The sequence below is a fragment of the Thamnophis sirtalis genome, unplaced genomic scaffold (assembly GCF_051295495.1).
Source record: "Thamnophis sirtalis isolate CommonGarterSnake01/CBP01778 unplaced genomic scaffold, rThaSir2_p1.2 scaffold_3, whole genome shotgun sequence".
Lineage (NCBI taxonomy): Eukaryota > Metazoa > Chordata > Lepidosauria > Squamata > Natricidae > Thamnophis > Thamnophis sirtalis.
Genome location: NW_028261383.1, coordinates 38,166,047 through 38,189,481, shown reverse-complemented (window position 1 = coordinate 38,189,481; position 23,435 = coordinate 38,166,047). Strand labels below are relative to the sequence as shown.

The 23,435-nt window shown below is 45.7% G+C and overlaps 1 protein-coding gene across 1 annotated transcript in view; it reads left to right on the top strand.

Moving 5' to 3' along the window:
- LOC106543884 (uncharacterized) overlaps window positions 1–23,435 on the top strand; it is an 80,586-nt gene that overhangs the window by 24,236 nt on the left and 32,915 nt on the right. The window contains 3 exon segments of the mRNA XM_087708199.1: window positions 3,165–3,504; window positions 19,440–19,554; window positions 19,682–19,749. Of these exon segments, the coding sequence (XP_087564325.1) occupies window positions 3,165–3,504; window positions 19,440–19,554; window positions 19,682–19,749 (523 nt within the window).

The window sequence follows — 23,435 nt, the reverse complement described above, 5'->3', positions numbered from 1 at the left end:
TAAAAGTAATAAGCAACATACATTCATCATTCGGGAGGGGCAACTATCCTTGTCCCCAGGCCTGACGGGCTAGCCAGTTCTTCAAGGCTGTGCGGAAGGCCTGGACGGTGGCGAGGGTACGAATCTCCACAGGGAGTTCGTTCCAAAGGGTCGGGGCTATTACCGAGAAGGCCCTCCTCCTTGTAGTTGCCAGCCGGCATTGGCTGGCCGATGGAATACGGAGGAGGCCCAATCGGTGAGATCTAATTGGTCGCAGGGAGGTAATTGGCAGGAGGCGGTCTCTCAAGTATCCGGATCCACTACCATGCAGGGCTTTATGGGTGACTAATAGCACCTTGAAGCGCATCCGGAGATCGACAGGTAGCCAGCGCAGCTCGCGGAGGATAGGTGTTATGTGGGTGAACCGAGGTGCACCCACAATCACTCGCGCAGCCGCATTCTGTACTAGCTGAAGTCGCCGGATGCTCTTCAAGGGCAGCCCCATGTAGAGCACATTGCAGTATTCCAGCCTAGAGGTCACAAGGGCCCGAGTGACTGTTGTGAGTACCTCCCGGTTCAGGTAGGGTCGCAACTGGCGCACCAGGCGAACCTGGGTGAATGCCCCCCTGGTCACAGCCGTCAGGTGGTGGTCAAACGATAGCTGTGGATCCAGGAGGACTCCCAAGTTGCAAACCCTCTCTGAGGGGTATAAAATTTGACCCCCCAGCCTGAGTGATGGAATATTGGTCGAATCTTTGGGAGGGAAACACAACAGCCACTCGGTCTTTTCTGGGTGGAGCACAAGCTTGTTAACCCTCATCCAGTCCATAACGGCCTCAAGGCCTCGGTTCATCACGTCTGCCGCTTCATTGAGGTGGCACGGGGCGGACAGATACAACTGGGTATCATCCGCATATTGATGGTATCTGATCCCGTGCCTACGGATGATCTCTCCCAGCAGTTTCATGTAGATGTTGAATAGTAGGGGGGATAAGACCGAGCCCTGAGGCACCCCATATGTTAGGGGCCTAGGGGACGATCTCTGCCCCCCCACTAACACCGACTGCGACCTGTCCGAGAGGTAGGAGGAGAACCACCGCAACACGGTGCCTCCCACTCCCACCTCCCGCAGTCGTCGCAGAAGGATACCATGGTCGATGGTATCGAAAGCCGCTGAGAGGTCAAGGAGAACCAGGATGGAGGAATATCCTCCATCTCTGGCTCTCCAGAGATCATCAGTCAATGCGACCAAAGCGGTTTCCGTGCTGTAACCGGGTCTGAAGCCTGACTGGAAGGGGTCGAGATAGTTAGCTTCATCCAAGGACCGTTGGAGCTGAAAGGCCACCACCTTCTCAACAACCTTCCCAAGAAAGGGAAGGTTGGAGACTGGGCGATAGTTATTAAGAACAGCTGGATCCAAAGATGGCTTTTTTAGGAGGGGTCTCACCACCGCCGCTTTCAGTGCGGCGGGGAAGTTCCCCTCCCGAAGAGAGGCGGTCACAACCGCCTGGATCCAGCCTCGTGTCACCTCACTGCTGTTAGTAACCAGCCATGAGGGACACGGGTCCAGTACGCAGGTGGAGGCACTTACAGCCCTCATGGCCTTGTCCACATCCCCGGGGGTAACATCCTGAAACTCAACCCAGAGATGTTCTACCTGATCCTCTTGTGCCTCGGCTGGAACTGCGGGGATGGAGTCCAAGTCCGACCGAAACTGAGCAATTTTGTCCACTAAGAATTGGGCATAATCCTCAGCTCTGCCCTGCAAGGGTTCCTCCGCTTCCCTTTTATTTAATAGGGAGCAGGTTATCTTAAACAGGGCGGCTGGGCGGGACTCAGCGGACGCAACCAAGGTGGCTATGTGAGATCTTTTCGCTGCCCTAAGTGCCCTGGTGTACTCCTTGGTGCAGGTGGTTACCATTGCTCGGTTCGATTCGGACTTATCGGACCTCCATCGGTGCTCTAGGCATCTCCTCCGGCGCTTCATCTCCCGGAGTTCCTCGGTGAACCAAGGGGGTCTCCGGGATCCACCGCCTCGGAGGGGCCGTAGTGGCGCAATCCGGTCGAGGGCCTCCGATGCTGCTGAGTGCCAGGCAGCAACCAGAGTCTCTACTGGACTGTGGGCGAAAGTATCAGGAATAACCCCAAGCTCTGTCTGGAACCTTAACGGTTCCATAAGTCGCCTGGGGCGGAACCACCTGGTCGGTTCCTCCTCCCTACAGTGGGGGTTTGGTCTCCGGAAGTCGAGCCTCAGTAGGTAATGGTCTGACCACGACAGGGGTATGATGTCGTTACCCCTCAGACCAAGATCACAAATCCACTGCTCCGAGAGGAATACGAGGTCGAGCATGTGACCCGCCGAATGGGTTGGGCCCCGAATTACTTGGGTCAAGCCCATGGCTGTCATGGAAGCCATGAACTCCTGCGCCCCATCAGAGTTTTCACCGAGCGAAGGCAAATTAAAGTCCCCCAGGACCATCAACCTAGGGAACTCAATTGCCAGCTCGGCTACCGACTCGAGGAGCGAGGGGAGGGCTGCTGCAACGCTGTTGGGAGGCAGGTACGTTAACAGCAGACCCACTTGACCCTTGAGGTCCAACTTTATCAGCAGGGACTCACACCCAACAAGCTCCGGAGCAGGGACCCTACGAGGAACTAACGACTCCCGGATAACAACGGCCACACCCCCACCCCTTCCCTGGGCTCTCGGCTGGTGCAGCACCTGAAATCCTTCTGGGCACAGCTCTACAAGGGGGACTCCTCCCTCTGGGCCCAGCCAGGTTTCAGTAATACATGCCAGGTCTGCCCTCTCGTCTAAAATTAAGTCCCGGACGAGAGGAGCTTTATGTACCACAGACCTGGCATTTAGCGACAGCAGCCTGAGTCCAGGGTCCTGACTACTTGCGCCATCTGGTCTCGGAGTGGGACTCATAGGGCCGGAAGGAGGGATCTCTGTGATGTAGCGAACCCTCCTTCCCCGGTAATGGCCAGCCCTAAAGTCCCCGCCATATCTGCCCCTCCCTGTTACGACCGTAATACCCCGACCCTCTCCCGTGTCTCTGGTCCCCTCAACCACCCCCATGGCCCCCGCATCTCCCGGCAGGTCCTCCGAATCATACATACCCATGCACTCCCCCAAACAGTCCCCACGTAAAAGTTAAAAAACACAAAAATTTACAACAATATGAGAAGCCATATAAATGCATGGAGTGTGGAAAGGGCTTCAGAAAAAGCAATAAACTTACATCCCATCAAAGGATGCACACAGGGGAGAAGCCATATAAATGCATGGAGTGTGGAAAGAGCTTCAGAATAAGCAGTGGTCTTACATCCCATCAAAGGATCCATACAGGGGAGAAGGCATATAAATGCATGGAGTGTGGAAAGGACTTTAGCCAAAACATTCACCTTATTAACCATCAAAGGATCCACACAGGGGAGAAGCCATATAAATGCATGGAGTGTGGAAAGGGCTTCAGAAGAAGCAGTGATCTTACATCCCATCAAAGGATCCACACAGGGGAGAAGCCATATACCATAGTTTTTGGAGTATAAGACCCACAGATTTTCACCCTCTTTTTTGGGGGGCGGGGGGAAAGGTACTTCTTATACTCAGAAAAATTTGGTAAATGCATGGAGTGTGGAAAGGGCTTCAGCACACCCCATAGTCTTATTTCCCATAACATGATTCGTAGACTAGACGTCCCGCTTTTGGTGGGACAGTCCCAATTTTTCACAATTTGTCCGGCGTCCTGCGGCGTTTTTAAAAAGTCCCGATTTTTTAAAAGAATGCATGACAAGTAGTATCTCAGTTTGACTCCAAAGATTTTAAGAAATCCACATGTGACTTCTCACTATTCTAGCTGAGAGTTTCCATTAGAGACCGCCTGAGCTGCTCCCTCCCATTGGCTGGTTGCTCGGGGCCATGCCTCTCCCCTTTTGCATCCCTATTGGCTGGCGGCCCTCTCCAGCTCTTTTCCCACCCACCCCTGCCCCCATGAAGCATCCCCACCATTTGCTTAATTGCTGCCGTATGGTCCTGGAACGGGTGTGGTGAATTTTCCTATGTCAAATCGGGTTCCCGCGCTTCCAAATGGAATTCATTCTCACTGTTCCCCCTTCAGAGAGTAAACAAAGGGCGAGAGCCCCCCGGATGGGCGGACGGGATAATTTCTAAGCGCTTGCCGCGAGTGAGTGGGCAAAAGGGCGTCGGCGGTGCATGAGGGTGAGGGAAGAGCGGGGTGGGGCCTGAGGGAAGCCATAGTGAGGGGGCTCGGAGGGACGGGGCAGCCAAGATGGCGGCGGCTGAGGAGGAGGAGGTCTTGCGGCTGCCGCTGCCACCGACATCGGCAAGAAATTGCAGGATGAGGTGAGGCCAGGCTGGGCCTGGCAAGGCTCCTTCCTGGGAGGGGCACTTCTGGGCACTCGAGGGTGGGGGCAAGAAGGAAAAGGGGGGGCAGAAGAGGCGAGGCCAGCTTTTGGGGGGGCAATCTGACAGGTCGAGGAGGGTGGGGCGAAGGGAAACCCTCCACTCGAGCCTTGCCGAGACACTGGACTTCACCACCCAGTGCTCTCCGCCAAGCCTGGTTCTGTGGGCACATGAGCCAGGCCATCCTGGACCCCACCACCCCGGTGGCCGCCGTGCAAGCCACCTCAGCAACCTGGTCTGGGTGAGCCGAGGGGAGGCAGGCGGGGATCTGGTTGGGAGAGGCTGGCAATGGGGGTGGCTTTTGAAAGGGTGGGGGGGCGTTGGGGGAAGGCTGCTTTGCAACCGTCAGCGAAGTCCCGTCTAAACTTATTGGTTCGCCCTCCCCGGCCTGGAGCAGACCGTTCTCGGAAAAGCTGGGTTCTTCCTCCCTCCCTCCCTTCTCTTCCCTTCTTCCCTTTCGCCTCCCTCCTCTCTTTCCTTCCCTCCCGTCTTTCCTTCCTTTCTTCCTTCCATCTCCTCCCCTCCCTCCAGCCCAGAGGAGAAGCAGCTACTTCTGGAACTTCTTGAGAAGTTTCCTTGCCTGCTTTTCTCCTTCTCAAATGCCTTCCAATGATTGGCCAAGCTCTCCTCCCCGGAGTCTCTTTCTTCTGCCTGGGAATGGAATGGGAGGGTGTTATTGATTAAAACTTTTGCCACCCATGCCCGTGGCAGCGGCGCCTCCCCTTCCGCTCGGAGCACCTGAGCTGGGCATCGCATTACCCCTGCCCCCTCCTGGCCACGGGAGCCAGTAGGAAGGTGGCGGAGAGGGTGGGAGCAGGAATAAAAGGCCCTAAGGCTTCTCAAAAGCACAGCGGAGGAGACGGCAGCGGCAGCAGGGGTAACGCGGTGCCCAGCTCAGGTGCTCTGAGTGGAGGGGGAGGGAGGCAGCACTGACACTGCCATGGGCAGGGGCGCCAGCGGGAGCTTTGGCAGTTTCACCTCCGCCGCAGCGCCAGGCGGCAAAAATTTTAATCAAGAACACCCCCCCCCTAATCAATGGTATCCCGCTTAAACAATTTTAAAATCTGGTCACTTTAGGTTAGAGAATGATGACATTTCTTTGAAGTAAGCTTCTAACTATCATTTTTTTGCTATGTCTTCATTCTTATATTTTTAATCCATATTTTATTCTACTTTAATAGTCTCAGGAGGACCTTTGTGAAGTAGGCCTTCCCAAGGTACTGGAGAGGGAATGAAGGATCAGATGATGGAAGTATGCACAGATGAGGCCCTGGGGATCCGAGGAGATGGAACCCAGGAATGGATGGAATAGACGTGAGAGTGAGGAATATGAATTCTGATAAAACATTTTGTGTTGTCTTCATTTCTTTGCCTTGACAATTAAGAGCTTTGCTCATCTCCTGTCTTCTCTCACTGAAGAGGGAGAGGGGTTGCAGGGAAGCGGTCTCAAAAAAGTTATCTGTTATGCATGCATTATTAGGGGAAGGGCAAAGGGTTGAACACGACCATCCCTTGACTATAAAAACTGCTGTAAGATTCTAGCTTTTCAGTACCGGGGACCTTATATCCTAGTACCAAAATAAAAGTATGATTCTATATCACACCTGGTATCCGGTGATTTATCAGCTTCGACACCAAGCAAGAGCCCAGATTTGGGGACGACACTGGCTAGCATTTCTACAAGCAGTTTCAAAGCAAATGCAAACAAACTTTATCTCTGCAAAGAACTGTACTTACAAATACAATACCGTAGTTTGCAAACTGCAGTACAGTGATTAAAAAGAAGCACAGTAGTTCCCAAAGAGCTTACAAACAATGCACATGTGACGCCTTCACGCTCCTGAGGCTTTCCTGACTTGTTGAGAGGTACCCTTCCCCCATGGGCTTTCCAAGCGAGGAGGCAGAATGTCCTCCATGCAAGAAAGCTGCCGAAAGGGTGTGCAATGCGAAAACAGGTTCCGGGGGGGGGGGGTTGGGGGGTGGGAAGGGGTGCTGAAATCCAAATAACCAATCAAAATTATCTGTTATGCATGCACGGGGGTCGCCATTACTGGAATAGATTCTAAAGCACACAATGTCACATAGGATTTGTTATGGGCAAAACAAAGCTGGCTCCATATCCTCAGCATACTACACCCAGACTAGAACCTTAGCCCACAGTATTAACTATTGAGCAAGCTGAAATTATTTAATCAGAAATGGACATTGAATGTAAAGATATTGAATTCTATGCCGACTGCAAGGTAATGCTAGGTTACATTGACAAGAGACCAGACAATTTCATGTTTATGGTAGCAACAGATTTCTAAGAATTAGGAAATCAAGCTGTCCTACACTGTATAACTACTGATCACAACCTCGCAGACCATTATACAAGAGATGTTGCTGCAAGTTACCTTAAAGACACTGTGTGGTTATCAGGGCCTGCATTCTTGTGCAACACAGATCAGATGTTCCTCAGGTCGATACATTCAACCTGCACACTCTGGTCTGGAAGTCCATCTTAAAGTTCCTTCACTTCGGATACTGGCCTCAGAGACTCGACTGGAATCACATAGATTTTGCATTTCTCAACCTGGAATTCAGTCATTAGGGCTACTACTTGCCTGATTCACATAGCTTAGTCACACAAAAGTGCCACATGCAGTAGCTGCAAAGGCTGGCACCATTGCCAACATTTCTGTTCAGTACTAGAATGTCAATCTCAAAATGTCATCATCCATACTGGGCAGTTTGAAACCTATCCCAAGAAATTGACTGTATGCTAAACTAAAGACTTCTCCCTAGAGAGAGCTCCCTGAGGAAACCTGACCGGCTTCTTGATCAAAATGGTCTTTTGGGAGTAGGTGGCTGCCTAAAGGAAGAAAGATAGAAAAAGAGGAGAAAAACACTCCTGGAAATCAGCACATCGTTCTTTGATTGTGCACTATCACCATGAAGTCAAACATCAAGGATGACTATTTAGAGAATAAGCTATAAGAACCTCTGGTTTGTGGATAGTTGGAGCTAAAAGGTGTGTGGGGTAGGTAATCTTTGGGTGTATTACTTGTCGCAAGCTCCATGGTAGGTTACAAAAACAAAATATGGCTGATCTTCCAGCTGACACACTCAGCACAAATCCTTTCACTAACGTTGGCCTTGATGTCTTTGGCCCCTGGTCTGTGACCACACATCACACTAGAGCATGTCAAGCAAACTGTAAGTGGTGGGCAGCCCAATTCACCTGTATGACCATTAGAAATGTCCGCACTGAAGTTATTGAATATGGATACTTCTAGCTTCATAAGGGCCCTCAGATGTTTTATTGCTATCTGAGGCCCTTTAAAAACATTCGTTCAGATAGAGGCACCAACTTTTGGGGGACAGCTAAAGAACTGCATGTTTCTTTGAATATTGACACCAACAGTGTAGAGCAGAGGTATCAAAATCAAGGCCCAGGGACCAGACCTGGACCATGGGGTTCTTAGACCTGGCCCATGGATCCACCCTGCAAATAGCAAAGGACCAACCTGCGGCAAAAACAGAGCTCGGGAGGGACAGATGTTAGAGAGGCATGCAGCCCTCACAAGCTCTGTTTTTGCAGGCAGAGGGCTGCAAGAAGCTGTTGCAGTCAAAAATGGAGCTTGCGAGAGCCATGTGCAACTCTCCCGAGCTCCATTTTCACTGGCAGAAGGTTGCAGGAGGCCGTCACAGCAAAAAACAGAACTCAGGAGCTCGTTTTAGCTGGCAGAGCACTCAGGCCACCACAGGCACCCAACACAAGTGACATTGAGCTGGCCACACCCATCCTGGCCCTCTGAGGTCAAACACAACCCTGATGTGGGCCTCATTGAAATAGAGTTTGACACCCCTGGTGTAGAGAGGTATCTAAGTGACCAAAGTTACACATGGAGTTTATACCCACCTCATTCTTCATGGCCAAACAAGATCCAGCAGTTTTTGCAGCCAGTGAAGGACCAAGTTTGTCTTTGTTTTACTGGAACTGAGTGGAGGATCTGCTCCTCCTGTAAAATAGGACATAAAGTGAGATTTGGACATTAAGAATGAACATACGGGGTCAGGCTGGATAGCCTCTCGGAGCCCCTTTCACCTTGTTATTATAAAGTAAAAGATGGAGTTTGAAGCTTGCAAAAGAACAGGAAGTTCTTACAAAACCACAGAGTTCAGCTAAAGTTCTTATAAAGCCACGTAGCCGTTATGAGACTAGAGCTCCACACCTGTGGCCCAGACAAAAGGGGAAGCAAGACAGTATCTGCTTATAAGGCTTCTTTCCTCAAAGTAACCAATCAGAAATGGGTTAAGTACTTCCGTGTTGTGCTGCTTTTGGCAAAGTATAAGAATGCTCTTCCATTAGAAGAGTTGTTCAGAAGTTGCATGCTAGCCTTTGACTGGCATTTCTGAACCCAGCTGCCAAATAAACTTCTTGATCCTGAGACGTCTAAGCCCTGTTATTTTCTGCTACACCTAGGCTTGAAAACTAGAGCGTTGGTATTGCTTCTGTAAGTATTTTAAAGTATTCTTTTTTGTCACTCTATAGTTCTGTACAGCTTGTTTGTAAGCTCTTTGGGAACTATTCTGCTTCTTTTTAATCACTGTACTGCAGTTTGCAAACTACGGTATTGTATTTGTAAGTACAGTTCTTTGCAGAGATAGTTTGTTTGCATTTGCATTGAAACTGCTTGTAGAAATGCTAGCCACTGTTGTCCCCAAATCTGGACTCTTGCTTGGTGTCGAAGCTGATAAATCACCGGATACGAGGTGTGAAATAGAATCATACTTTTATTTTGGTACCAAGATATAAGGACCCCGGTTTGAAAAGCTAGAATCTTACAGCAGTTTTTATAGTCAAGGGATGGTCGTATTCAACCCTTTGCCCTTCCCCTAATAATGCATGCATAACAGATAATTTTGATTGGTTATTTGGATTTCAGCCCCGCTAACCGTTATGCTTGTTATGGTCTTGCAAAGTGTGCCAGCTATGTGGGTTTGGCGTTTTTTCTTATAAGCAGCTATTGTTCCTAACATCCTGGCTAGAGGATTTAAGGTGCTAACTTTTGTCTCGTTGTTAATGTGCAGCCACCCCCTCCTTCCTATTGCAGAGCAGAATAAAAGAACAGATAGTTTTTTTGAGACCGCTCCCCCGCAAACCCCCTCCCTCTTCAGTGAGAGAGACAGGAAATGAGCAAAGCTCTTAATTGACAAGGCAAAGAAATGAAGACAACACAAAATGTTTTATCAGAATTCATATTCCTCACTCTCATGTCTATTCCATCCACACCTGGGTTCCATCTTCTCGGATCCCCAGGGCCTCATCTGTGCATCCTTCCATCATCTGATCCTTCATTCCCCTCTCGAGGACCTTGGGAAGGCCTATTTCCCAAAGGTCCTCCTGAGACTATCAATTCTTTTTCAATCCTTATTTGCTTATTGACCTCATAACCAGTTGTCTGAGTAGAGCGATCACACAGGGGATGAAGGCTGTTCCTGCTACTCCACACAGCAACAGGAACAACAGCTGTTCGACCCATGAAAACCACTGATCTCTCCGTAATAATCTTGGTCCAATCTGGGATGCTCTGTCTTGTAGGTCTTTTGCAGCTTCTCTGACCATTCCTGATTTATTATAGAAACAGCATTCTTCTTCTCCTAAAACCAAACACAAACCACTTTCTCAGTTGTCGGGAGGTCCAGCCCCCATCGATTTTGCATGACTATTGCTGCCAAGGAGTCAGTCTGGTCTTGCAGTTCGATTAAGTTCGGGCAGTCTGACCTAGGCTATGTTGCAACTCCTCTGACAGCTGCTTAAACTGCACTGTAGAGTGAGCTAGGCCACCCACCCCTATCCCAACTGCTGTGCCTATCCCCAGGATCACTAACAGTGGAATCACTAGTGGCACTCTTTTCTGAACATGGCCTAAGAGAAGGACTGGGAGGGACTGTTCCCCAGCAACAACACCCATCCTTGGGATGAGATGTACCAAGGTAGATGTCCCAGTCCATTTGCAAGTCAAACATAACTATGAATTCCCCCCTCACAGGCATAAGACACCATTTTCTTCCAAACAAACTGCCATGCTCATAGAGAAAGTGGGAAAGCGCTTGTATTCATTATGCCAGATCCTAAAGTCCCTGCCAAACATGCCACTTACGGTAATGGCTGGAGTAGAGGTTCTTTGTGTCACTGGACTTGATAAAAAAAAACTTGGAAATGAAAAATGTTTTATCCATGTTTCAATCAAAGGACATAAGTGATAATACAATCATGTTGTTAAATAGATTAATAATGATACAATGAAAGACAGACATATATATGAATTGAATAATTTAGAATATTTTGTTTTAAAATGAAGGATAAAGATAATAATGAATCTATGTATATTTGATAGATGATTGGTGATATTAGGCATAACTCTAAGTAGTGATGTATATTATAAAGATATCTCATTGATAAGTAGTTTAATAAGGAAGTAATGAAAGATTGGTACGTGTATGAAGTGAATATTTAGAATACTCTGTTTAAAAATGAAGGGATAACATTTGTGTTTGAATTTATGATGTACAAGGGCAACAATGAATATAAGCATACTTGATGGATGATTGGCAGGACTATGCATAATTGAAAATAGTGAAGTATAAACATAAACAGTTGGAAAATTCTTTCACACTGTAAAAATGAGGTTCTTGTTAAGAAATTTTCCCCCTAATGCCAGTACTTGAAATACGAAGCTCTTTACTAAAGTATAACATTGCCAAAAGCTTCCCAATCAAGAAGCCCATCCTGGCCCCCATAGGAAACATACCATTTCTCTGCTCTTTTCATGAGCACCTTCCATGCCCAGAAAATCCAACCGGGGGGGGGGGGACTTCAACTTTGGGCCCCTGTTACAAGTTGGGAAGGCAATGACGGCATTCAGTTTTTGTCTTTCTATGACACTAGACTCTCTCTCTCTCTCTTTAACCACATGTGTTGTGCAGGAGTTTAGAAAGGCAGAAAGAAAAAAGAAAAGATAGGTGTGTGTGTGTGTGTGTGTGTGTTTGTTCTCACCGAAAGAGAGACAGTGGGTTCTCATTCTAAAAACGGGAAGAGAGACATGCCTAGTCCTCATCCAGGTTCAATTTTTTTTGTTTTAGGAGTGGGAGAAACTCCCCCATATCCCATGTTTCCCTCCCATCTAGCCGCCCTTTTCCATGATTGTAATAGGCATGGGGAGAAAGCAGAGGTCACGCATGCTGCCCTTGGAATAAATCCGGGTCCTCAAAAATGAAAGTGGGGGAGGGGAACCTGGAGAGTCCTTCCCACCCCATTTCCTGGTGAAAGCTCCTGTATAGGGGGAGAGCTTGCATGGCAAATCTCAAGCAGGAAATAAGAAATATATTTGCAAGGAAGTGTTGAAAGAAATGTCCTTCTGGGTTCGACTCCAAGTGGGGAAAAAGACACTGGAGACATGGAGGCTGCTTGGAAAAATGGTTTATTGCAGAGGTGGGTTCCTACCAGTTCGCACCTATTCGGTAGAACCAGTTAATCAAATCTACCGAACCGGTTAGAAGAGGTTCCACCAGTGGACCCGGAAAGCAGGCCACACCTACAGAAGAGGTTCCAAACTTTTTTGAAACCCACCATTGGTCCTTGGATTTGATTATTCTACACTATCATGCTCATATTTATAAAAGTCAGTGCCTCTGTGAAAGATAAGGATGACTACTGAGTTTGTGGTGCAATCAGAACATTGTGTGTGTGTGTGTTGTTTTTTTTAATATTAATTTTTTTTAATTTTTAATTTAAAACAAATACAACATCTTTCTTTACATGCTCTAGAAAGTGTATCAGTTGGTTACAAATAGACTTTGTTGGGCAGGGCGGGCAGGGGGCGGGCGCGGCCTCGTTTCCAATTGGGGGGGAGACATCCACTGCATGGATCCCCCAATTGGAAATGAGACAGCTGTGAAAGATGTGTGGGTCTGGAGCCCATTCGCCAGGGGGAGGGGTCCCCCTCACATTCCTCGTTTTCCCAGATGGGCTCCGGAATCATCGCCAGCCGTGCAGAGCCTCGCTGTGGCTCCAAGCCATTGGAAACATAGGCACGTGGCATGCTCACACCCTGTAAATTACAGCCTCGGAGACTTTCACCCAGTGAAAAACGCCACTGCCAGGTTCTTTTAACTTGTGATTAAAGGTGACCACAGTATGTGTGTCTCTGTGTATGAGACAGACATACAGAGAGACAGACAGACACACAGAGTGACAGAGATGGGGAGGGAGGGGAGAGACAGCAGACAGGCACACACACACACAGAGGCACACAGAGAGAGAGAGACAGAGAGAGAGAGAGACAGACAGACAGGCACACACACACAGAGTGACAGAGATGAAGGAGGCAAGAAGAGACAGAGAGAAAGAGAGAGAGAGAGAAACAGAGTGAGTGATTAAGTGAGTGAGTGAGAGACAGACAGACTGACAGACAGACACACACACACAGAGTAACAGAGATGGGGGAGGAAGGGGAGATTAGATTAGATTGTTTATTTGTATGCTGCCCTTTTCCCTGGGGGGACTCAGGGCGGCTCACAATCCAAGGGGGGGGGGGAAAGACAAACTTTTACATATAAGACAATACATGATTAAAACGCAACATTCATACCATTCGGGCGGGTTACAATCTTTAGCCCCAGGCCTGACGGGATAGCCAGATTCTAAGGGCTGTGCGGAAGGTCTGGAGGGTGGTGAGGGTACGAATCTCCACGGGGAGATCGTTCCATTGGGTCGGGGCTACCACCGAGAAGGCTCTCCTCCGCGTGGTGGCCAGTCGGCATTGGCCAGCGGATGGAACTCGGAGGAGGCCTAAACGATGAGATCTAATGGGTCGTGTGGAGGTGATCGGCAGTAGGCGGTCTCTCAAGTACCCAGACCCACTACCATGGAGGGTACTATATAGGTGGCAAGTAGCACCTTGAAGCGTATCCGGAGATCGACAGGTAGCCAGTGCAGCTCACGGAGGATAGGTGTTACATGGATGAAACGAGGTGCACCCACAATCGCTCGCGCGGCTGCATTCTGGACTAGCTGAAGTCGCCGAATACTCCTCAAGGGCAGCCCCATGTAGAGCACATTGCAGTACTCCAGCCTAGAGGTCACAAGGGCACGAGTGACTGTTGTGAGAGCCTCCCGGTTCAGGTAGGGGCGCAACTGGTGCACCAGGCGAACCTGGGCAAATGCCCCCCTGGTCACAGCTGATAAATGGTGTTCGAAAGTCAGCTGTGGGTCCAGGAGGACTCCCAAGTTGCGGACCCTGTCTGAGGGGTATAATGTTTGACCCCCCCAGCCTGAGAGATGGAATATTTGCCAAATTAGTGGGAGGGAAACACAACAGCCACTCGGTCTTATCCGGGTTGAGCACAAGTTTGTTGGCCCTCATCCAGTCCCTAACGGCTTCGAGTCCCTGGTTCATCACGTCCACCGCTTCATTGAGTTGGCACGGGGCGGACAGATACAGCTGGGTATCGTCCGCATACTGATGGTATTTTATCCCGTGCCGCTGAATGATCTCGCCCAGCGGTTTCATGTAGATGTTGAAAAGTAGGGGAGACAAGACCGAACCCTGCGGCACCCCATATGTTAGGGGCCCAGGGTTCGATCTCTGCCCCCCAACTAACACCGACTGTGACCTGTCCGAGAGGTAAGAGGAGAACCACTGCAAAACAGTGCCTCCCACCCCCACCTCTCGCAGTCGTCGCAGAAGGATACCATGGTCGATGGTATCGAAAGCCGCTGAGAGGTCAAGGAGAACCAGAATGGAGGAATGGCCTCGATCCCTGGCTCTCCAGAGGTCATCAGTCAATGCGACCAAAGCAGTTTCTGTGCTGTAGCCAGGTCTGAAGCCGGACTGGAATGGGTCAAGATAGCTAGCTTCCTCCAAGGCCTGCTGGAGCTGAAAGGCCACCACCTTCTCAACAACCTTCCCCACAAAGGGGAGGTTGGAGACTGGACGGTAATTGTTAAGAACGGCTGGATCCAAAGATGGTTTCTTCAGAAGGGGTCTCACCACCGCCGCTTTAAGAGACAGAGAGAAACACAGACAGACAGAGGCACAGAGAGAGATAGACAGAGAAAGACATACACAGAGAGAGTGAGAGACCGACAGACAGACACACAAACACACAGAGTGACAGAGGTGGGGGGGGAGGGAGGGAGAAACAGACAGAGAGAGACACAGAGAGAGACACACACACAGACTGAGTGATTAAGTGAGGGAGTGATTGAGTGAGAGACAGACAGACAGACAGACAGAGACACACAAAGAGTGAGTGAAACATACACACACACACAGTGACAGAGATGCGGAGGGAGGGAGGGAGAAACAGACAAAGACACACACAGAGAGAGAGACACACACAGAGTGAGTGATTAAGTGTGTGAGTAAGTGAGAGACAGATAGACAGAGACACACAGAGTGTCAGAGATGGGGGAGGGAGGAGAGATACAGAGAGAATGACAAAGAGAGACAGAGGGGGAGGGAGGGGGAGAGAGACAAAGAGCCACACAGACAGAAAGAGAGAGAAAGAGAAAGATATATTCTCTTAACATATAGATATATTAAGAAATATTTCACAATATATAATTACATATTGTTTTTGTGATTAATCACTATGCTTTAATTATGTTCAATTTATAACAATAAAAATACATCCTGCTTATCAGATATTTACATTACGATTCATAACAGTAGCAAAATTACAGTTATTTGATATTGCAGACCAGAGCTGTCAATTAATTGCTTGCATGGGGACCGCAAATGGAAGTTCAGTCTCAGATAACTCTAGGCAGTTGAAATTAACCGGCGCCCCCCCCCCCTAAATAACTGAGCGGTATTCCCAAATGAGGCCCTTAAGCCGCACGTTGAGCGCCAAGATTGTGAGATAAAACCCCCCAATTATTAAATCCTCACAACACAGAGACAAGTCTGGTTCACAATTCAAAAAGGTTTATTTACAGAAAATTAAAAAGCGTTTGCAAAGGCGACCTCCAAGTCTCTTCCCAAGTGGATCAAGTACAAGGAGAGCAAGGAACAGCATTCAAACAATACATTTTATAGAAATACATTTTATACATAAAATGTATAAAACAATACATTTTATAGAAGGTTTATGAGGTTTATGAGGTTTATTGGACTTATATGCCGCCCTTCTCCCAAAGGACTCAGGGCGGCGTACAACATAAAAAACGCATATTACAAAAGTTAAAAGAAAGATTAAATAGAATATCCAAAAAACCACAATAGACATTTACAATGAGATTTAGAAATTAAATTAAAATTAACAATTAAAATTAATACTTTATTTTATTCAGGCCAGGCCGGCTTGCTGGAAAAAACCAACTTTTTAGGGCACACCGGAAGGACCAGAGGTTGGGAATTATGCGAAGCTCCGGGGGCAGCTCATTCCAAAGGGAAGGCACTCCCACAGAGAAGGCTCTCCCCCTGGGGGTCGCCAGCTGATACTGCCTGGCTGACGGCACCCTGAGGAGGCCAACTCTGTGGGATTGTACTGGACGGTGGGAAGCTACCAGTGGTAGTAGGTGGTCTCGTAAGTACCCTGGGCCTAAGCCATGGAGCACTTTAAAGATCACAATTAACACCTTGAATTGCACCCGGAAAACAACTGGCAACCAGTGCAGGCCGCCTAAAAGGGGTGTAACATGGGAGCACCTAGGTACCCCCATGACAACCTGCGCGGCCGCATTCTAGACCAGCTGAAGCCTCTGGGTGCTCTTCAAGGGCAGCCCCATGTAGAGAGTGTTATAGTAGTACAGGCGAGAAAGAACCAGGACGTGAGCGACTGAAAACGTACAGGATGGTAAGAATCCAGATCACAAAGATGGGAGACTTTTTATAAAGGTTCTCCAGCTTAGAAATTTCCACCATGCATGGTCATATGACAGCAACACAAGTGCCTTCTGTAATCCTCCAGTCCCGCTCAGATCTTAAAGTATAATTTAAAGTCCATCTAGATCTTCTCCTTTGTCCTTTCCACTTAATTGTCATTGGATTGTGATCTGCCCAGGTACTTGTTTCTATGTCAATTTCCTGTATATCACAAATCAATTCCGTTGAGATCCATATCATATCTAATCTGGACCATGATAAATGTCTATTTGAGTAGAAGGTATATTGTCTATTTGTGGGGTTTCTTTCTCTCCATATATCTTTTAAGTCTATTTCATCAGTCATTTTAAAAAAGGATTTAGGAAGAGTCTTTCTATTTAGTTTTGTTGTTTTTTTGTGTTTTATAGTCCATATTCTGATCTACAATTCCATTAAAGTCTCCCATCATACAAATATTAACATAGTCCAATTCAATTTTTTTCATATGTAATTTTTTATAAAATTCCTCTTGGCTATCATTAGGAGCATAAATTGCTGTTAAAAGTATGTTCTTGTTATTGTCCATAATTTCCACCATTAAGATTCTTCCATCGTCATCAGTGTAGATTTCCTCTGCTGAAATTGTAGCCTTAATATACAGAACCACTTCTCTTTTCTTGCATCGTGGCAATGTAGTAAATATTTTCCCTAGTTTAGGTTGTATCAATAATTGTTCCTGTTGTTTTTTAATGTGTACTTCTTGAAAGCAAATTATGTCCACTTTTAATTTCTCTAATTTATGAAATATTTTCCTTCTTTTAATAGCTGAGTTTATATTTATTGAAATTATTTTTTTCTTCTCCATGTTTATGTTTTATACGTAGGGTTTACTGCTCTAGTAGATCTTGGTTCTCATTGTTCTTTAGTATCCACAGCACCTTCTTCTTTTCCAGTCGCAGCCTGGCCATTATCTTGTAGTTCAATTAATGATTCTTCTTTTCCTGTCTCTCCCTCTTTCCCTCTAAAGTATTCTGCATAGAATAGTTCTGCTTTATCAGTTGAATCTATTCTATGTCTTTGTCCTTGCCATAGAAACATCAAACCTTCTGGGATCAGCCATCTATAATTAACTCTTTTTTTTCTGTAGAATTTTTAGTCAAAAATTGATATTCTCTTCTTATCTCTCTCAGTCTCCTTGGTACCTGTTTCAGAATCACAATCTTTGTATTTCAATGTTTTGTCTCTTGCCATTTCTAGTATTTGTGTCCTAATTGGAGATTTCTTAATATATTCCCTTATCTGTAAGAGAATCACAAAATGGAGGTCTTTTGTTCATCTTCTTTAGAGACAACATTATTTCTTTGGCTAAGAGGACTTTAGGTATTATTCCCATGGCTAGGTGAACATTGCTATGAATGTGTGGGAAGCCCCCCCTCCCCCGGAGAACCAACTATTCGGGGGGAATATTAAAAAGAAGCAAAATATTATATTTCCCCTAAGGGAGAAATGGAGAAACATGCTCTTAAGGGAGGCAGAAGCCTCAGTCTCCCTGCCCCAAGGGGAAACTAAGGCTTTTAGAAATGCAGATTTGGTAATCCATTCAGAAAGACTGGGTCAGGCAGAAACTTCAGATAAGCAACACAATTAAGCCAAAGATTGACAAAGTTGGGCTTTCCCTTGATATATGAATGGCATAACACAGGTTGTGGTTTCATGTTTTTAGAGCAGTGGTCTCAATCTTGGCAAAGTCCTCTCTTTGTCCCTGTTTTTCATAATATTTCATCACGTATAGCGATCTGGAGATTTTGCAGAAGTCCCCAAAGGAAGGAAGAAAACGTACAGGATGCTAAGAATCCAGATCACAAAGATGGGAGACTTTTTATAAAGGTTCTCCAGCTTAGAAATGCCCACCATGCATGGTCATCTGACAGCAACACAAGTGCCTTCTGTAATGCTCCAGTCCTGCTCAGATCTTAAAAAGAAAATTACAATCTATGTGAATGGAAAGAGAATCTGTTCCCAGAACTTGTACTCGTGGGCGTTAGACAAAATTGTATTTTTTCAGACAAACACATTTGATTTGCATTTCCCCTTTTGCCTATAGAGTGCCACCCATGAGCCCTACATGACCCCATAGGAATCCAGAAGGTAGAAAATCGACCCACTTTGTTTTGTCAGCCGTCCCAGAATGACATGTGGTTGGTGGTTCTGCTTTCTTTCCAATTAGCCTCCAGCCTCCATTTTATTCCCAGCGCCTTCCTCCTGTATTGGAACTGAACCAGATGGATATTTCTTCCAAGAAATTAAAAAAAAACATTTGGAGATACAGAACTTTCTTTGCACTAATTCTGAATTGTGTTACAGGGCAGAGAGAGAATGGCTGGCCTTCCTTTAGCAAGTGAGGGAAGTGGAAAAGGCCCTTCCAGTGCTCAGTCTGGAATCCGTGGGGAGATCTGGGCAAGAACTGGGCAGAAGATGCTGGAAGAAGGAACCATCGTTTCACAAGTTCAGGCCTGGAACTTCAGGAGCGTCCAATATCAGGAGGATGAGGGTCCCCGAGGACTTTGTAGTCGGCTCCACTTCTTTTGTAGTCGATGGTTGAGACCAGAAAAGCACACAAAAGCGCAGATGCTGGACCTGGTGGTTCTGGAGCAGTTCCTGGCCCTTCTGCCCCTGCAGATGGAGAGCTGGGTGCGGGAGTGTGGAGCAGAGACCAGCTCCCAGGCGGTGGCCCTGGTGGAAGGCTTCCTCCTGAGCCAGGCAGAGGAGAAGAAGGAGCAGGTTGAGTTGCAGGTAAAATATAAATCTTACCCCGGTATTTCTTTCCTTTGTCACAAGTCCAGCAGAGTTGGTAAAAAGTTCCTTTTTTTACATTTACATTTCAAACATATAATTGAAACTCCTTTATATATCTTTGGTAGTTTATCAGTGTTAAGAAGAAGGATGCATCATTTTATGAAAGACTTATTTCCTGTCATTCATACTATATGGAGATGCTTCACTAATCTTTGTATAGTTCCCTTATCCATTCTAGAAGAAAGATTTTGCGCAGCAATTTCTTTCTTACTTCCCAGCCTAATTGATCAACACCGAGTGATATGCACTGGTGTTCACTGGGAAAGAAACCATTTCATGATTTGTGATGTCCATTAATTCTTTTCTCTTTTTTCAAGTCTTTCGCAATGGAGATCAGAGATCCTGAGAGAAAGAGGCATCCATCAAATCTCCCTCAAGAACTGTCATTCAGGGGGATCCCTCAGGGAGATCCAATTCAGGACACTTCAGGAGGTAATACAAGGTCCTTCTACTCCTTTGATAAATCCTAACTTTCTCATCTTCTCTGTGTCCTCTCCTCTATAGCGTACCTCCTCCCATTTTATTAATTATCCCTTTTGAAATTCTGTCTCCCTCACAGGGAAGCATAGAAGGAAGTCGACTCTTTGTTTTGGGGGAGCAGAAACTAGGATTGAACCTCCAAGTCAGGTAAGAGAAGAACATTCATTGACTAGATTTCTATTTTTCCATTTGCCTCAGGAAATCAGAGGCTGTAGATAGTATAGGTAGTACAGTCTTAAGAGTGAAAAATGGCCAAATCACTTTTTTTTCTGCTGTGCAACTTTGAACAGTCACTAAAAACTAAAACTGTTGTTAGTTGAGAACTACAAATAGTGTCTTCTGCCATTTTGCCCTCTACGTTTGGTTGGAGATTCTTTTTAGGACTAGTATCTTAAAAATAAAACACTTGAGCTAATTACCATGTTTATCTGAAAATAAGACCCGGTCTTATATTTTCTTAGGCCTCGAAATAAGCACTCAGGGTAATTTTCAGAGATGTCTTCCCTGAAAATAAGACCTCCCCGGATAATAAGCCCAATCGGGATTTTGAGCGCAAGAGGTAAAATAAGCCCTCCCCGAAAATATTGCAACACACAGCAGCCATGAGGTGACCATGTTCTCCGCCTCCTGCACTTCAAAAATAATAAGACCTCCCTGAAAATAAGACCAAGTATTTTTTTGCGGGGTTAAAAGAAAATAAGTTCCTGTCTTATTATTTTTGGGGAAATATGATATTTTTTTCAACTACAGGAAGTGGTGTGCCTGCCTGCCCCACCCTCTCCATCCCACCACCTGCTTGCCTTTGGCTGCAATGGCCTAACTTTTCAGCACATCAAGGCCTGCACCTGCCCTGCTTGCTGGCCCTGCTTTTGCCAGGACATTTTTGGCCGCTGGCTGCCAAGTGGCTGCCTTTGCTGCTTCTGGCCTCCTGGCAGCACTGCTTTTGGCTGTTCTGCTGAGCTGCTTCTGCCTGCTGCAGGTAGAGTCATCCCAGATCTATAACTTCTGGAGCTGCAGGTGGAGCTGTGCCACCCATGCCACCTTGCACAGCCAGCATGAGAACTAGCACCCACTAGGGCCAGGGACTAAAGAGTGCCAGGCTCAACACATAGCCTGGCACCTGCAGCACCAAGTAGACCTGCAGGAAGGAGCTCAGTAACCCAAAGGTGGTGGTGGGTAAGACAGCATGGTTCCACCTGTGGCTACTGGCAAAGGGGCTCTGGCAGACGTGCAGTAGGTGGGTGCTTGGAGGTCGTATATCACTTGCCCTGCAATAGGCAGGAGCAGCCCAGCAGGGTGGACGAGAGCAGTGCCTCCAGGAGGGCAAAAAGCTCCCATGAGGCCAGCAGCAGAACAACAGTTCCTCATGACAGTTGTTGGAAGGGAGTGGCAAGGATGTAAAAAAAGGTAAAAGCAGGACTCAGCTTGGAACAGCTGCTTGAAATGTGCTTGTAGAGACCATGTGGCACAATGAGTCATATTTAGTGGCACACCAGCTGTCAGCTCCCAGCTGATTTTTCACCCTCCTCAGTCTTCAGGAAACCCTCTGGAGGCTGGGGAGGGTAAAAAACAGGCTGAATAGGCTAATTGAAAATTCAGAAATGTGAGAAAGGCGCTGATGTCGCAACACAACAAAATTGATACTTTTGCCACTGGATGGTCCATCTGGATCTAAACTGTCCCGAAGAAATGGTGACAGGGAAGAGTACATCTTGCTGATCTCAGGGACTTCGCAAAGTCCCTGGTTGATCCAAGAGAATCACTTATTGCTGGCGACAAAAAGCACAGCCTCAAGCTGCTGAAGTCGGGACAGCTCTGCAATGGGAGGAAAGCAGAAAGAGAAAGTATGTCCATCGGGTGAGGAAATGTTATTTTTATAAAAGACTGCTCAAAAAAGGTCGAAGTTAAATCAAATTGGTAAAGAAAAAGAAATAAGCAGCAGAATTAGCATAATTGGACAGTGTTATCTTTTTTATTTTACTTTTTTCCATTGATGGTAGTTTTATGAATATTTTTTACTTTTTAAAGTGAAAGTCTTGGATTTTCTCCTTCTATTTCTTTTTTATCTATGGATTAAATATTTTCCTTTATTTCTACAATACTGTTTGGGATGGATTTTTTCTTTTTATTTGGTTTCTTTTAAGAACTTTATTTCTTTTGAGCCTGAAACATAAAAAAGATTTAAAAGATATATAAAGAAGGTAGTAACCTGAGAGGGAAGAGACGTTACACTGCCACTTGGAGGTTGGAGGTTGAGACCTGGAAACATTGCTTTTTCTTTTTTCCCTTTGATCATTTTGACCTTGCACTTCAAAGACTTCAGCTTGTTTATAAAGAAGGGCATGGATTGTTTACGCCCTTTGGATGTTTATTGCTAACTGAAAAGAAGTGATAACAAAGATTTGTTTTTAAACCAGAGTGGCTGTGTTTATTAATTGGAAGGATGACACGAATTCAAAAAGAAACCATAACATTGCAACAGATTATGTCTGGAATTCAAAGACTATTAGAAACAACAAAGAGAATTGAGAAGAGATGGGAAAATATTGAAAATATAAACTTTAGTGTGGCAAAACCTGATGGAAAAATGGAAGATACTCAACGAATAGAAGATATTCAGCAAATGGAAAAAGTGGAGGCTGGAGTCCTAAAAACCCAGGGGGAAAATGAACAAAGAGGCAAGATAACCATGGATATTTACAGTGAACTGAGTGTGATTGGAGATGGAAAGAGTGGACTAAGGAAAGAGAAGATAGATGGAAAGGTTTTTTACTACAGATTTCAAGATACAGAAGAAGGAAAAAGAGAGAATGGATGGACTTAAGGAGAGAAATTTTGACCAAAACATTACCGATAACCAAAGACAAACTGATTAAGGAATCTGATGGAGGATTTCAAGATTTTACAAGATATTTGTAAGTTGCGAAGAGAAGTCTAAACAAATTTGATTAAGGAAATAACCAGAAGACCAATTCCACAAATGGCAAAAGAAACAGGACTACACTATTACTGGTAAGGTACAGGTTGAGATATGAAAATTAATAATAAAACACTAGTTAAATTTAGTTAAAATTAGAACTATGTTAAAAATGTAGTGATAATGATAAAGTTAGGTACATAATTGATAATGATAACAATGTACACATATATATTGATTTGACAAGAAGAAATTTGGTATAAATTTCTAAAAGGGGAAAAAAGGGAAAAAAGTAAGTTAAATATAATCAAACTATCGCTAAATAAATGACCGATAATGATAATAATGTAATAATTTGTATTGATATGCTAAAAGGGAAAATTGGATATAAATTGTATACAATGATTAAGAAAAGAGGTTTAAAAATTTTGTCAAAATTAGAGCATTATGTAAAAATGTAGTGTTAATGGATAAAGTTAGATAAAGGATAACAATGTATATATTTGCATTGGTTTGATAAGAGGAAATTTGGTAAAAAAAATATTTTTTTTATTAACAAATATGTAAAATAGACACACACAAAACTTAGACGCACACCACATTTACACCATACAATAAGAACAGGAGCTTCCTGTTCTTTCTAATAGCAATTATCAATTGATACCGCTCACCTTATATTATTTCCCCTTCTATTGTATTTCATTTGGATTTTACCATTCTTAACCCTCTTATTTTACTCATAACTATTCTTTTTTGAGTTTTATTATTTTCCTTCATTGATTCTTGTTTCTTTCCTCCATCCACCTATACCATTTATCCCATATCTGGTAGAATTCTGATTTTTCTTTTCCCTGGATTTCTTTAGTTAGTTTGTCCATTTCAGCACAATCCATAATCTTTCTTATTATTTCATCTT